Genomic DNA, 16,071 nt, shown 5'->3' on the forward strand with positions numbered 1-16,071 from the left:
GGAAATTTCCTAAAAGTTGATTACAAAAGTCTTTTATAAATTTCCTCTTAAACACAGACAATCCAGAAGACTCAAGATGCTAAGGCCACTGAATATTTCAGTTGTCCTACAAGAGCTACGTCACCAAATAAGCATAGCTAGCTACTTTCTGTAATGAGATGACAGCGACTAGAGCCAACCACTGTGGAAACTTCATACTATGGAGAAGCCCTGTAGAAGAAATGGTCTTGACCTTGGCAAAATTAACACACTTTCCTTGAGCAGGCCTAATTGAGATGTGAAAAAACACATTTCACAGGCAGACAGATGTTGAGCTGATCCATGAAGCATCAGGATTATAACTAATGTTGTTACTTGAATTTGTAAATAAAGACTTTTTAACTCTGATTCTAGGATTAAATTCTAGCTCTGATTCTCTGTCATTATAAGGAAACAAAAAACATGAAGCTCCATTCCCTCCCAACAAATTATTCAAATCTGGCCATGACAATCTAAAGCATCCACCTACCACTGAAGTATATTCTCACAGAAAGGGCCACAGAAAATGAACACGTAAGATGGAATTGACCGTAACAGGGATGAAAACAGGATTGAGTCTCCTCCAAATAACTCATTTGGTGTCACCCACTGTGGGAAATTATAAACTGAACGTGGATGAAAATTCCACCTCCATCTTCTCTTTTAAGGTTACAGAGATGTTAATTTGGGTCTGCGTCATTCATTTCCAAAATATCCAGTAGTATGCCGTAAAACATTGTTCAAGACCTGTGCAGGTGGAGAAACTTAAGAATCTCAGGTTACGTCTCTATTAGGAAATGAAACTGTGCCCAGAAACATCTCCATTCACTTGATGCCAGCTGGCAGGGAACAGCTTACATCTGTTATCAGTAAGTTTTCATAACCTCCAAACCACTCATAGTGCCCGAAGCATTCTGATTAATGCCCAGGAACTGTTACACAATACAGACCCAGAGCCTGCCAGGGACCTCTCTAAGAGTACAAACTATAAAGCGCCAATTCCTAGGAACACTCCAGGTTTAATTTATTAGTATGCAGGAAGCCTTTGACTCCTGCTGTTAGGAGTGTTTAAGGGCAGGGGCCAAGAACGGAAGAGAAGCTACATGGCCAGAAAGACTGAAAGGCAGAAGAACTTTAACTGGAGTAGGCCCTGTAAAATCCAGCGGTTCACCAGTGTGCATGCTGAAGAGAATGATCCCTCTGAAAGGGACTACAGCCTCTACAGTGCCTTGCCCATCTAGGACTGAACCAGAAAATTACAGAATCCCAAGTAGGTTGATCCTATAGCTAGTTAAACAATTTAGAAAAAATAAATCTGGCTACTTTAAAAAATATTTTCCATCACCACCATCATTATTGTTCCAAATTCAGCAATTTATTCCAAAATTCAGCAAAAATAAATCTTATGGGGAACAAAATTAAAAGTAAACACTCACTTTCCACTTTACATATATATTTGGTACAGTAGATTTATCAACTCCTTCAGTCTTCTCTTTTGTAGAACTGCCCCCCTCATCCAACTGTTTTGTCAGCAGTCATGTTTCTTGAACTACTTTTTTTTTTGTTAAATAACAAGTTACTTTATTTATACATAGTGCTTCAAGTTACTGAGAGTGCTCCACTTAGAAAATGTTTTACCCTATATTGTTTAATAAAGTGAAAAAGTGAACACATCCCAGAGCAAGACTACTTTGAGAAAAAGCAAGAGAAGAGGCACAGAAGTGTCACTACCTCACACTTGCCAGCAGCCCATTCATTTTGTTTGCTTTACAGTAACATCATCTAGAAAGTTATTGTTCAGCGAAGTGCTTTCTGTTTTAATTTTATAATATGAATTTCAGATAATTTTGCATTCTAATTCTTTCCTCAGTGTTTGCGTATGCTCACTCATCCACAAGTTGCTAAAGACAGAATCCTATAAATGACCCTTCCTAACCTGATTTCCAAATCTGACTACTAGCTACACCATTTTTAGCACGCTCTTTCAAAATAGCTCTATGTGAATTTCAACTAGCTCACATTTGTTTTTCCAGAAACATGTCAAATTGGACATGAAGAGCAATACAAAAAGCAATACTAAAACCAAACCACTGCGTGATCTATGGCTCCCTCCATACCTCCTAGCCATCACAATATAAAAGGCACCATAACATGGAAATGTTAATCCTGCATGTATTAGTTTGATTAATATTAGAATGTTCAGAGATATCATTCTAATTACAAATGCAATTAAATTTTAAATAGCATTTAGAATATTCACTATAGAAACCAAAGATATATGCGGCATTTAAGATTAATATAAAACCTATTATTAAGAATACGTGAAATTACAAATTTAACTTCAGAATACATATTTTTGAAATACTGAAGGATTTGCATTTGACCTATACAGAAACAAACTAATATTTTGTGATTTCCTTATATTTGTAAATATTCTTCATGCCAGTCTTATTGCCCTGCTCCCCCCCCACCAAGTAGGTTTGCAAATTAAAAGACATGGCAGAACTATCTGCTCCCACACCTCATTATGCACCAACTCACTACTCTACCCTTTAGGAAAGCACATGAAAACCTGATAAACCTTTACAGAGTGCTCTTAAGGAAATAAAATCTGATTTCAGAGATAGCAAAAAAGAAAAAAAAGAGTAATCACAGAGCTATACACATGATGATTTCACATTTATAGTATTATACAGGCTTTGCCACTTAAGTTCAGTACGTGGAGGACTTAGTGACTCTTCTGACCAAAATTATAGTGAACAATATTCAAAGAAAAATATACCATGTCTGAATCTTCTGATTCTTTTAAAGTTTTCATTTCATAGCTAATACTAAAAAAGAGAGTATTTTAAAGACCTCTGAACATATTTGAAGACATTGGTCAAGAATGCATATTTGATACATACAAGCTCTACTTTAAAGTTTTACTAAGCTGACTGAGAAAATACAGAGATCACATGTGTTCTGGTTAGGATAAACATAATAAATACATCACAATTTTAGAGTCTTCCAAACTGAATTACAGTGTAAATTGTCACAACAGAGACTTGAAAAACAAGGCACCTGTAATTGCCTTGAGGAACTGCTTGCAAACGTGTTATGGTATTAGAGTACCTCCAGTGCCAAGTCCCTGGCAGACAGGCAGAGGAGAAAATACGTACTACCTTCAGTTTTGAAAATAAATGTAATGTATTCATAGCTGCAATAAACTGATCTAATGTATTTTAACATCAGTATCATCCACTGACAAGCAAGACTACCATATTTAAGAAAAATCATTCCAGTTCCTCCACCACATATTTAATTTAATCAACACTTTGGAAGTCGTAATTAGCTTATGTTTATACAGCATTCTGAAGATGTAAACTGCTACGTAAGTGACAAGTAATGATGAGGCTTAAGCAGCATTCATCACCTTTGTGTGAATTCACAAACAGACAAGTAGCTCTTGAAAGTATTAGTACAGATCACTCTTAAATATCTCATGCTATTCAAGAGATTGCCCATGAACCTTCTGAAACATGCAATTTACACGTACAATACCAGCTTTTAAGAAATCTAGCAGTACCGCAACTCTATCATAGCTTTCATTGCTACCGTTTTGTTGAAATTATTTATCCTATTTACACATCAGGAACTACAGCATTTAGTTAATACTGAAAATGAGTGTCAATTCATTTGAAAAAGTGGCTTCAAATGGGTAGTTCAGCCTGTAGTTCTTTTTGAATTATAATTCACTATGCCATTCTTTTTATTTAAAGAACAATAACTTAAAGACTTAATATTAATTTGTACAATCTGGAGCTTGTCCCAGAAAGGATGGTACAATCTACGAGTAAAACTGCTGAAGATCATTGACAATCTAGATCTGCAAACGAGGGACTGTATTTCCTGTACTTTTCTTGCAGCTTTTATTCATCAAAATCAAATCAAGACCACATAAAAGGAGAGAGTCAATAAGAGATATTGAATGAAATTCAACATTTATTCTACTAGTGAAGAGTAGCAGGCTTTTTCTCAAATACCTTAATGCAAAAGAAGAAAGGAAACAATACTGTACAAAGACTTCCAAAACCAGCACTGAACAAAGCACTGAAAAGAAAAATACAGTGAAGGGAAAGCTTTCATTGCATGGAAATGCATTAAAGTGATATAATTAACAACTAAGCTTACAAATGCCTGTGACTTAATAAATTCCTAGTTTGAAGCACCTGCTGATTTAAGGAGACAAACCCATACCTTATTTTTCACTGCACAAAAATAAGTATATGTTCCCATTATACACAAACTTCCAATAACTGCAATTTCAAAAATTGTATTTACACTTGTGATAACATTCCAATGTTAGAATTAAAAAATTCAATGGAACGAAGTAAAAATACAGAGAAAGATAATGAGAATTATTGTAACTTCATAAACTTTGAAGCTGCAGCTTTCATTTTGTCTATATGAACCTTAAAAAAAGTTTCTCTGAAAAAGAGCTGCAAAGTATACCAGCAATTTAAGAGCATGGTAGATTGACTCAGCCTCATTAAAACAGGCATTTCTTAATTGGTCATTCTGAGAAAAATTACTCTTCTGTACTAAAAGTAAGCAACCGTATATTTGAAACTGTTGTTTCATTTAATAAAATCCTTAACTTGAGAAACACTCCCACTTATCAGCTCACTGTATATGCAATTCAACAAAACAAATTTGTTAGTCTTCTATTTCAGTAGAAAAGGGCAAAGATGAAGGCTGGTATATTTTCATTGTGCAATTAAAGCACGTTCTACACAAATTTCAGTTCTACATGGGAACACTCCCATCCTGCTTTCAGAAATCAAATTCTCTAATGATATGGTCTTGGTCTGCAGCAAAGGATGTAACACAGGCCAGTTACAAGTAACCGTCCTTTCACTAGGGATCACTTAGGACAGGGCTGAATTAGCAAAGCTCTCTGGGTAACACTTTTCAGATAAGTGCACGTACTATAAAATAAGTAACCTTTTATTTATTGTTCATTTGTTATAGTTGTTTTACATTATGGGTGTCAGTGGGAAAGAATCCATTGTGTCTAAAAGTTGAAGGGAAGAAACAGGCACATGTCATCCTGGATCCCTGTTTCCTCAAGAAGTGAATCCTGGCTGTTGTGACTATACATATGGCTGGAGTCTGGCCAGTGAAAGGAGATCTGAAGAAGTCAAAGTATGGAAGATCATTTGATCAACACAACCCTCTTCGAAGACACAGTAAGGTCAGAGACAAGCAGTGCAAGAGCTCAAATGTGATTACTTCACACTGAATACATTAGTCTGCTATGTACCAGCAAAACTGTGGCTCTAGCAGCAAACCAAGATAGTCTATGGATTTAATTTTTTTTTTTTTTTTTTTAATGGAAGAGTATGAAGTTGCTTCTTGTCACAGTTCTACTGGAATCTACTGAGCAAATTACAGACTGGAACCTAGATGAACCAGGTTGTATTTACAACTGCTGTTAATTTGCTGCACAGTTCCACGTAATTCACATCATGCACTGTCTCGCACTTTCCCCACTTCTAGGGAAACACATAGGATTAGTTTCCTGCACTTGTCATGGCACTTTGACATAAACTGATGGGAAGTCCTGCATAAAAGAAAAATCTTACAAGCTTGTGAGATCTTAAAGAGTACAAAAGCTGTAATTTGCAGGAAAAGATGCAAAGGTCCTTAAACATCTTCTGGTACCAGCTTTAATAGGAAAAATGCAACATTTACTGATAGCCTGGGCCATACCTCTAGGATGACTTCCGGACATTCAACCCCAAGTTTCTGACCTTGCTCCTGCTGTTCATTCTCTTTCTGAGACTCTTCTACCTTTATGAAGTCTGCATATGACAGCAACAATTACACCACTAACCTCTTTCTAGCCTCCCCTGAACAGAGTATCCACATATTTTTTCCAGATTTACCCTTTTGGAAGGGAGATTACCTTAACTCCTATCCCATACACCCTTCAACAGAAGCACTTCTCTAACTGTTCCTTCACCAGGTTCCCACACAGAACCTCCTTCCTCAGTTCAGAAGATGAGGCCTTGTGGCAGCAGCCACTACCGTGCTACATTCTGCTATCATTTCCTGCTACAACAGCACATTATGTGAGAAAAATGAGTCAAACTAAAGAGCACCAGAAGCTTTCTCCTTCAGAAGTTAAACACAGACAGCAGGAAAGCAAGCTTCCCTTGTGTTTGTAATGAACAGAGCTAGGCCTAGAATGGAAAAGGTAGTCTTCTCTGCAAGCCAGTTAGATCACCAACTTACCTGTTGAAGCAATCGGCAAATTCTAATTGCTTGTAACAGACTTTTAGATATGGGTATACAATCATCCTACAGCAGACCTACTAGTTTGTGACAGCTTGAAGACATAAAATCTAGGGGTTTTATACAATTCACACTGATGCTAACAATATTTTTTTCCACAGACTCCAACATTACCAGGAGGCTTTTCTACCTTATTTTGTATACATTTAAAACTAGTCTTAAGTAATCTCTCAAAGGGACTAAGCATTAAGATCTTAACACAGGAAGTCAGATAATACAAAAATGTGTACAGGTTTTGTTATGATCAGTGTTCATTCTATACATTTATTTTTTTTAGAATGCCTTGATTTACTGACCCTGTAAAAAAAGGACTTCAATAAAGAAAAGCACGATGATGTTCAGTGTACAGAACTGTACACTGTTTGTAGCATTAAGAGGTGTTACACAAGACAGAACATACACAAGCCTTGCCATGAAATGGAAAGATGAACAGTACCAATAGTGAGGAGAGAATCACAGAATCACAGAGAGGATGGGGAGGCACAGAGACTTCTTGCAAAGTAGTAAAATAGGACTAGCCAAAGACAATTTTTACACACATGAAGATAGAAAAAGTGGGAGGGTAGCCTAATTAACTGCACTGATGGAAGCGAGGTGAAAACCAGGCACTTGCAATGAGCTTCTGTTGTGAACAATACACTAAATGCCAAGTGTACACAGACAAAACACTACTTTCTAGTTGTTAATTTCAAAAAAAAAAAAAAAGGTCTTACTAATCTACAGCTTGGAAAGAAAATTCAAAACAAAAAAATCAATTATCTTTTTTAAAAAATTGCCTTTTTAAACAAAAACATACAGCTATTTGGGCCACAGTGTAAACAGAAGCTACTTACAACAAACTGCCACTCAACCACTGCCAAATTCTGATAATCCCAAACAGTGTATCACAGAGAAGATGCAGCTATTGAAAAAGTATGTTGAAAGTTATTTCCATAATAAGTGCTGTACAGTACTTGATTCTAGCAGAGACATTCAGCTGTACTATTGCTCTACATTATAAGCTCAAAGTTCTGACTGGTGTCTGTTGTAACTTTAACTAGTATGACAGACAACTGATATCAAAATGTATGAAATCAAACTGATTTAAGTAAGTTCTAGCACACAGTTTTTAAAGGTGGGGGAGGAAAAAAAAAAGACAAAACTCAAAATGAGAACAAATCCAGTACAATTCTAACTATCAAGAATTACAAGAATAGTTCAACTTACCCTTTTACTGAGGCAGATAACTGGCCACATACTACAACCTAAAGTGCAGCAGCAGCAAAGGCATCCACATAGTAGCCATCGTACATTAACTGGAAGGTTCTTCTTAAGACAACTGTTAACTCTACTGATGCTGGCTTTAAATTCTTCGGGTGCAACCTACAAGGGGGGGGAAAAATAACCTAGTACCACAGCAGTGCGATTTATTACTCTTACAATGGTCTACACCTGGAACTCTTGTTTTTGTAATAAAATCTTAACTCCAATTCCAAATTCCTATTCACAGATACTCACCTTTCCAGTTAAAGATGAAGGAAATTCTGCTTCAAATTTGTTGCTTAGTCCAAACCTGCAAGAACAAAATGAAGACTATACCAACATTATAAATAACCCCAATCCATGCCACAAGTTACAAGTACCTCATAATACTCTCAGGGTTCATATCACAACAGCATTAATTTCAGGAAAAAATAGTTGTTATTAAAAGTAATTCCTAAAATTATCCTAACAGACAAAAGTACACCATTGTACACAGTCTGAAATCTATTTTGCCTATAGTCTCTTCTTAAAGTTCTGTTGATACTGTTGACTCTTCCCCAAACTCAGCAAAATCTTTATAAGCAATAGCGGCAAGTGTGAAAAGTGAAGAGAAGTACTTAATGGGAGAGGGGAAGTAAGTTAATGCTACAGTTTGAGTTAACCCCTGCCTCCAGCAGTACAGACGTATCTTGAAGAAAAGCTCATTCAGTGCTATTCCACTCAGGCCATGCTAAATAACTGTTCTAAGCATAAAAACGGAATCAATACCAGCTTGTTTATTCAGAAGAAAATACACTAATAAGTTTCAGAACACAAAATACTACCTAACAAAACATGATTTAAATGATAACTAATTTGAAAGAAACACACCAATTGCAAATGTAAAGCTATGAAGCAGTTTGAGATGAGCTGGAGTTACTGACTATTCTGGCTTTCAGAAGATCTAAAGATTAGAGGAGTTTCACCTTGTCTATTAAAAAAAAAATTGATTTCTATCTTACAGATGGCTGGTTGGGTTCATGAATGGGTGAACCTCAAAGAAAATCTGAATATTTTCTGGCATCTGGTCTGGGCAATAACTTTTAATAGGGCCTATACAGTCTAACAAAGCCATTAATAAAACTGTATGACTGGCTACTAATTTGGTAAGCAGCAGTCAATGTAAAATCTAATTTGTCATTAATAACCTTCTGAATATAAACCAAAGCAGATACTACAACCAACACAAATCAGAAATTAAACTGCTCAATACTTGCATATTGGCAGCAAGACCTATCACACACAGCTCAGCTGTGTGCAGAAAAGCTTACCTGAGCCTTGATATTTCAATAATTTAAAGACATAATTTGCTTTGACAATATGTTTATTGAGCAGCGAAATATTTCTCAGGGTTGGGGTTTTTTTTTATGCCTTACTGAACTGAATGATCTGCATGCCAATGGAGAACTTTGTCCAAGTAATCAAATGGGCAGGTAAGTGCTGTACCAACGGTGAGCCACTGTGGAAGAACCACAAAACCCAGTGGACAAGAGGTGGCAGAGGAGCTTCTGTGTAGATAAATAAAAGGTGCTGAATCTTGGGAAAGCTAAACTATGCTTATGTGACACTCAACTAAAGTCTGGCAGCTACAGCTCAGGAAAGAGATCTTTTATCACCACTCAGGATTCTCTTAAATGCAAGCTCAATGCAAGCAGCAGCCACCAGAAATAGCAATAAAATACTGGGCACCACTAGGATGGTGATTAAGAACAAACACAGAGGGCATGGTTTTGATTCTCCATAAAACCCTCGTATATGCACATTTTCAGTACTGGGTGAGGTTCTGGCATCCACATTTCATGGAGGACTTGGTAGAGTTAAGAGAACGCCAAGAGAAGGAAGACTAATATAATTAATGGATAAAGCAGCTGCCTTGGGAAACTAACAAGGCTGACGCTAACTTGGAAAAGAAGGCTGAGGGGGGTATATGATCAAAGTGCAAAGATCAGGAAGGCAGGGTGTAAGGTGAATGATTAACTGTTAATCACCAAATCCCACAACAGAAGGCACTCACTGAAACTCATACTAGATAGGTTTAAAACAGATAAAAGAAAGTGCTTCTTTAAGCTGCAAGTAACAAACTTCTGGGTTTGTTTCCACTTGAGATTAGTGACGCAGACTGTGACAACAGATTTGAAGAGAGATTACACAAGTTCCCTGACAAACAGACACTTTAGCTTCACCAGGGGAGGTTCAGGTTGGACATTAGGAAGAATTTCTTTTCAGAAAGGGTTATTAGACATTGGAATGGGCTGCCCAGGGAGGTGGTGGAGTCACCATCTCCGGATGTGTTTAAGAAAAGACTGGACATGGCACTTAGTGCCATGATCTAGTTGACATGGTGGTGTCAGGGCAACGGTTGGACTCGATGATCCCTGAGGTCTCTTCCAACCTGGTTGATTATGTGATTCTGTAAAAGAAAGACTATGTTGAAGTATACATCACCCCACACAACTGCAGGTGTCAGAGAGTACAAGCAGAATGGACACCAGGAACAGCTAGACTTGCATGCAGCCCATAAGTAGCAATGCCTGTTGCCACAGTTTGCAACAGCACGCTGGGCTAGACAGTTTATGAATTTGACGCTGAAGGTGATTTTTACATACGGTCTTAAGGAAAAGTAAACATGTCACCTCCCTGTCATTGACTACAGGCAATAGAATCATAGAAACACAGAATGATTTGGGTTTGAAGGGACCGTCAAAGATCATCTAGTCCAACCCGCTTGTCACTAGATCAGGTTGCTCAAAGCCCCGTCCAACCGGACCTTGAACACTTCCAATAATGGGGTACCCACAACTTCTCTGGGCTATCTCTTCCAGTGTCTCACCACCCTCATCGTAAAAAAGTGTCCTACTTATGTCCAACCTAAATCTACACTCTGTCTGTTTAAAACCATTGGCCCTTGTCCTGTCACTACAGGCCCTGGTAAAAAGTCTTTCTCCATCTTTCTTATAAGCCTCCTTTATATATTGAAAGGCTGCAATAAGGTCTCCCCGGAGACTTTACTTACACATAAGTTACCTAGTATATTTGGGTATTTTTAATTAGAATATTAGTTCTGCGACTCCTACAGATCCCTCAAAACTGGTGAAGTAAAAAATGAAAATTGTTAACCAGAGAAATATATGGCAAGCTTACCATTTCAACACAGAACAAAGAAAACACACATTTACTGGAAACATACCTCTACCTTTGAAAATCCTGTTGAATATCCCATGACAGGAGGACCATCCACCCTTTCCCCAAAATCCTAAGTGAAACCAAGTGCTGAGGCAAAAGTTATGTAAATGTCAGAAAGAAAGAAGTGTCATGCCCTATCAGTTAAGCTACTTAAAATTGCCAGTAGGTTGAAGTGAGAACCAAAGCCTGAAAAAATCCCTTGGATCTGTATACATTTCATAAGCAGCCAAGCCTGGAGAGGGACTCCAAGCTCAAGACACACAGCTGCCATCAGAAGCCGCTTTACTATATATTTAATTCAACAAATCATCACCAGAGACAGATGTCTAAAGAGATGTCTCTTCAAAGAATGATCTTCATGTACTTGATGCTTCAACATCCAGAAGAGATTTACTATGAATAATGGAATTAAACATAAATTTGAGCAATAAGGAAGTGGTCAACTACAAAGATAATTCAGTCCAAAGCAGCTCTTGTTGCAAAAACTAAAATGAAGCCGAGTCCCAGACCAAGACATGAGACAGAATTTCAGCTGTTCCTCTACCCAGAATACTAAGGAAGTCCTTTACTCTGAGGCATGAGCAGGTAAGGCAAAGGCAGAAGGAAGACTCCCTGCCCTCAGTTAAGTCAGAGAAAGATGTAATTGCAGGGAAAGCCCTGCTCAGTCTCATGCTGAAGGTTGGCTGGGAAGTCAGCAGGACAGAAACAAGGCTTTTTTTTGTGAATGCATGATCCAAAAGTATTCAAACGTTGACAGCTTCATCAAACAGAAGCAAATATTCATGGAGATCGCAAAAGCTACGCCTGACAAAGGCAACCCTACTGGCAAAGCTCTACAAGTATCTGAATTTACAAACGCACTGAGGCAGGGTGAGGCACAGAAACTTCTGACCAATACAGTTACACTTTGGTGAAGTTATAAGCAAATGAGACTGAGACCCCATACTCGAGGTTTCTGCAATGTTTAATACATGGTGGGGCAGTGAAACTGAAACATCAAAGCTAACTCAACCAGCTACCAACATCATTCTGAGCTTTCCGTATTACAGTTTTGTCACCGTACGCAGGTAGTAAAAAAGGGTGACTCCATACATTAAAAGCTTTGGTAAGTAATTATGTGATCTCCATATTACCACTCTTGACCACATGCTGCAATTTGGAAATTAAAATATTAGAAACTCCACAGAACACTACCACATGTTCACTGTAAAGACATAACAGCTCTAAGAAAAAAGCAGCAAAAAGTGTCTTAAAATCAAACACTGGAAAACAATATTTTGGAGATGCATTTCCTCAGACAGCTGTCCTCATATAGCACTAGATTTCTTCTGTACAATACTCCATCTTCAGTGACATGTACTCTTCTCTGCTTGCTCTATGCCTTTCCCATTCTACACCACGTCTTCAACAGATCCATGCTCACCTCATGCACAAGTACTTTCTTCAACCTTCCTGGAACCTGAAAAAATGTTTCTTGAACATGACTCTGCTTGAAAGGCTCAGCTGAGTTCCTGCCCTCGTGTTCAGTGAAGACAGAAATGGTGAGAGGTAGAAATGTCAAAATATAGAAGTTTACAGTATAGGACACAGCAAACCTGCAACGTTTTCTCAGCCTGCAGCTCAGATCTTCCCAACACATAAAACTGACACAGGCTATCCTCCTCTTCTTTGTCCTCTCTTACAGGGAAACTAAACCATTTTTTCTTTGCTCTCAACCATACTCTTTAGTTCCACATGTTCACAACCCTTACAAAATATAGATATATTCCACAAATCTTAACACTCTCCATCCGTAATTCTCACATAGCCCTGTTTTCACTCATATGTCCCCGATACAGAGTAAGGTTCAAAAATACATAAGCAGACTTAAGTTTAATATTAAAGAAACTGACTTCAGTGAAAATATATTTTGTGAGGGTTTTTTCCCCTCAAAACAGTTATCTTGCATCAACACATAATGCGCTACGATGACAAACAGCACAAAAAGGCATTCACTAGCACATCACAATGGCTCTCCATCATTCCAGCACTGCAAAAGACTAATAAATCCAGTATTACCAGCTAATGCAGTCTGGTATGTATAAGGCACATACGTCTCAACTGGTCGAGGAACAGGAAAGCACAGGAAAAGAGACACTGAAAAACACAATCAGATACCTATCACAAATATTCTCTTTGTGATTTCAAACTCATCATGTACCTCTCTTTCCATCCTAATATGATTTTAGAAACAAGTATGAAATAACTTGCACTTTCAATTCAGTTGTAAGCAAAGTTCTATATTTTGTCAGCTTTCAAGTTTCTTGCTATTAGAAGAGATCACCTCAAGTTATCAGAAACCAAGTCAAATATTACTCTTGATTACCAAGCTATCTAAACTCTGCTGGCATGAAAACAGTTTAACCGAATATTTAAAAAACAACGTAAAAAAAAAGTTTTAGAACTGTGTGCAGGATGTTTCAAACAGCGAGTTTAAGAAGAAAACTCTTGCTGCTAACCAAAAGCCCCCCATCCTGGAAAGGTAAGGCCTTCGCATGTTTTATTTGGATAATATTTACCTGCTTTCCTTTAATTGCTTTTAACTACTCCGCTTAGAAAGGATTTTCACTTCCATTGTCTGTTGGATGATATCAAGTAATAGTAAATGTCCTTCTGACATGAATCTGTAGTCGTGGAAATGACATATTTCATACTCAACATTATGACTCCTACGTAAGATCAGAGAGGATATGACAACAGACTGAGAAGAGAGCTTCTGTTTAAATAAACACACAGCAGAAGCAGTCAGCAACTCTTTAAACGGCAGAGCCAGGGACAGATCAATCCAGTATTTGCTTAACTGCTGATAATTTTTGTCAGATCTTCAAAACGTATACACCCTTTTATACCAGGCAAGACTAATTCATTACATACATAGGACTTGACCTATTCCTTAAATCCGCACAGTGGATGTTCTGACAGTGATCTAACTTTTAATAATAAGCTTCTCGACCACTGACAAAAAAGTTATAGGCTGTACAAAGGTAAAAGTGGCTGATGCTATTTAGTTAGCTGTTCACACCTGGCACAATAAAGAAAGTAGATGAAGATCAATTGCCTAATTTTGGAGGTACATGTTCATATCTCATAGCTCATGCAAAACCTAAAGAACAAATACTTTAAGTAAGATCTTAAAGTAATAATGAGCTAGTGACCATTAATGAACAGTTAATGAGGCAACCATCCTTCTTCAACCACGATGCCCTTACTAGTCACAGACACTCTATGCAAGATTCCTCACGATTCCAATAACGGGCCTTGATCTTGTCTCGCACTACTCACCTGCCAGTATTGAAGAAGAAACAAGCATTTGCCTCCATTTCTGTTCTTTATACTTTTGCAGTTGCCAATATGACAACTATCTAATTGTGGTTTTGATCTGCTTACCAGAAATAGGCTAAGACTAACAGTTTATTTTCAGAGAAGTCACTGGATGGTAACAACTTTTGTTCACAATAAACAGTCATATGCTGAACACTTTGGCTACATGCTTCTGTTCCTTTATGGGGCCTCCTCAGCCTCCTGCCCATCCATGTCCTTCCAACCCTCCAAACCTGTCATCTCTGACTTCCTGTTTTTAACCAGACATCAAACTGCATTGCCTGGGTTTTAGTATTACTTAGTGTCAACTAAATATTAAAGCAGTAATGATGTCAAACAAATATGAAAGCAGTAATGTACCAAACTGCCACAAAACAGCTCTAAATTTAACCCCAGATTTCTGGACTGGTCAGTATCTGACATCAGCAGAGTTCGTGGGACTCAGAGCAGTAGGCAACAATACTTTCAACTTTTATGCTTCTGTTGCAAGCCTAGTCCTGCTGAACAGCAAATACTACAAAAAAAAAGTTTGCACTGCTGCATTTTGTCTCCAGGCTGATATGTCAGCCTCTGAAACTGTACATCATGAGAACCAGTAGAGTGAGCCTGACAGAAAGAACTCACTGAAGAAAAGATACCCTCATCTGTTACATTATTGAGAAGTACTACACTAAATCAGGGTCACTTGCTGCTAGATCATCAAAGATACCAATCATTCACAAAACAAAACTCAGTCATTCCCGTGTTAAACACAGAGAAACAACACGTATCAATCACAACTTAACATGATTTTACATGTACCTATCTGACTCACGGACGCCTTTTCTGTCTTAAAAGTCCTCAGAAGTATATTAGCGGCCACATGTTAAACAGGAGTGGGTATCGGATACATAAACAACCCTAAGCAAGAGCCCAGCCGGTCATGTGCTGGCACATACCTGTTATACACAGGAACCAGGCTTCTTACTTCCTAACAGCTCATCACTTCGGACAAATACTTTACATTCCTCTGCCAGTCACAGCCCAAGTCAGCCTTGTTTCCTCACCGCCTCGTTAGAGGTCTGCACCCGCTTGCTAGTCCCGGCCGGCACCCCGCTGCCCGGCGGGGCCGAGCACAGCCCTCCCACAGTCCCACGGACGCCGGGGGAATGGGGGGAGCAGTACCAGTCCGGTACTTCCCTCCCACCCCTCCCCGACTTGCCCCAGGTTGTGAGCGCCGGCTCGGCCCCCCCTGGGCTGCCCCCGGCCCTCGCCGCCCCCAGGCCCCGCACGCAGCCGCCCCCGTCCCGCCGCCTGGGCCTCCTCCGCCGCCCGCCCCGGCCGCGCAGGCCCCGGCGCGGCCCTTACACGGTGACATGGCCGGAGCCGCGCACCACCACCGGGTCGGGGGAGTACTTGAGAAGCTGCTCCTCCAGCGCCCGCTCCTCATCCTCCTCCTCCTCATAGATCTCGTCGAAGTCCGCCATAGCCGGGCCCGGCCGTCCGCTGAGAGAGAGGAGCCGGGGCGACGCGACGGGGCCGGCCGCGGAGCCCGGCGGGAGGTGGCCGGCGGGGACACCCCAGTGCCGGGGGGCGGCAGCGGAGCCGCGGCGAGTCGGCTGAGGCGGCAGCGGCGGCTCCGAGCGAGGAAGCGCCCGTCACCCTCCGCGGGGGGAGGGGGCGAGGGGCGGGGCAGGAACAACAACAACAACATCCGGCCGCGCGGCCCGCCCCGCCCACCCGCCGCGCGGGGCGGGGGCGGGGGCGGGGCGTGCGCCCGCCTCAGCGCGAGGAGGGAGGGACGCGCGGGCGGGGAGGGCGGGTGTGGTCGTCCTCAGGGCCGTGCTTCGCCGTGGCCCTTAGCGGTGCTTTGCGTGGGGTTTTTCTGGTTTGTTCGAGCCGGGTGTTTTC

At 39.9% G+C, this 16,071-nt stretch overlaps 1 protein-coding gene across 1 annotated transcript in view; it reads right to left on the bottom strand.

Moving 5' to 3' along the window:
- CHIC2 (cysteine rich hydrophobic domain 2) overlaps positions 1-15,766 on the bottom strand; it is a 28,213-nt gene extending 12,447 nt beyond the window's left edge. Inside the window, exons 1-3 of the mRNA XM_068403907.1 lie at positions 15,529-15,766; positions 7,855-7,909; positions 7,564-7,719 (exon numbers count right to left, since the gene is read on the bottom strand). Coding sequence (XP_068260008.1) covers positions 7,564-7,719; positions 7,855-7,909; positions 15,529-15,647 — 330 coding nt within the window. The 5' untranslated portion in view covers positions 15,648-15,766. The remainder of the gene's footprint in view (positions 1-7,563; positions 7,720-7,854; positions 7,910-15,528) is intronic.
- Between the last annotated feature and the right edge of the window lie 305 nt (positions 15,767-16,071).

The sequence above is a fragment of the Nyctibius grandis genome, chromosome 6 (assembly GCF_013368605.1).
Source record: "Nyctibius grandis isolate bNycGra1 chromosome 6, bNycGra1.pri, whole genome shotgun sequence".
Classification (NCBI taxonomy): Eukaryota; Metazoa; Chordata; class Aves; order Nyctibiiformes; family Nyctibiidae; genus Nyctibius; species Nyctibius grandis.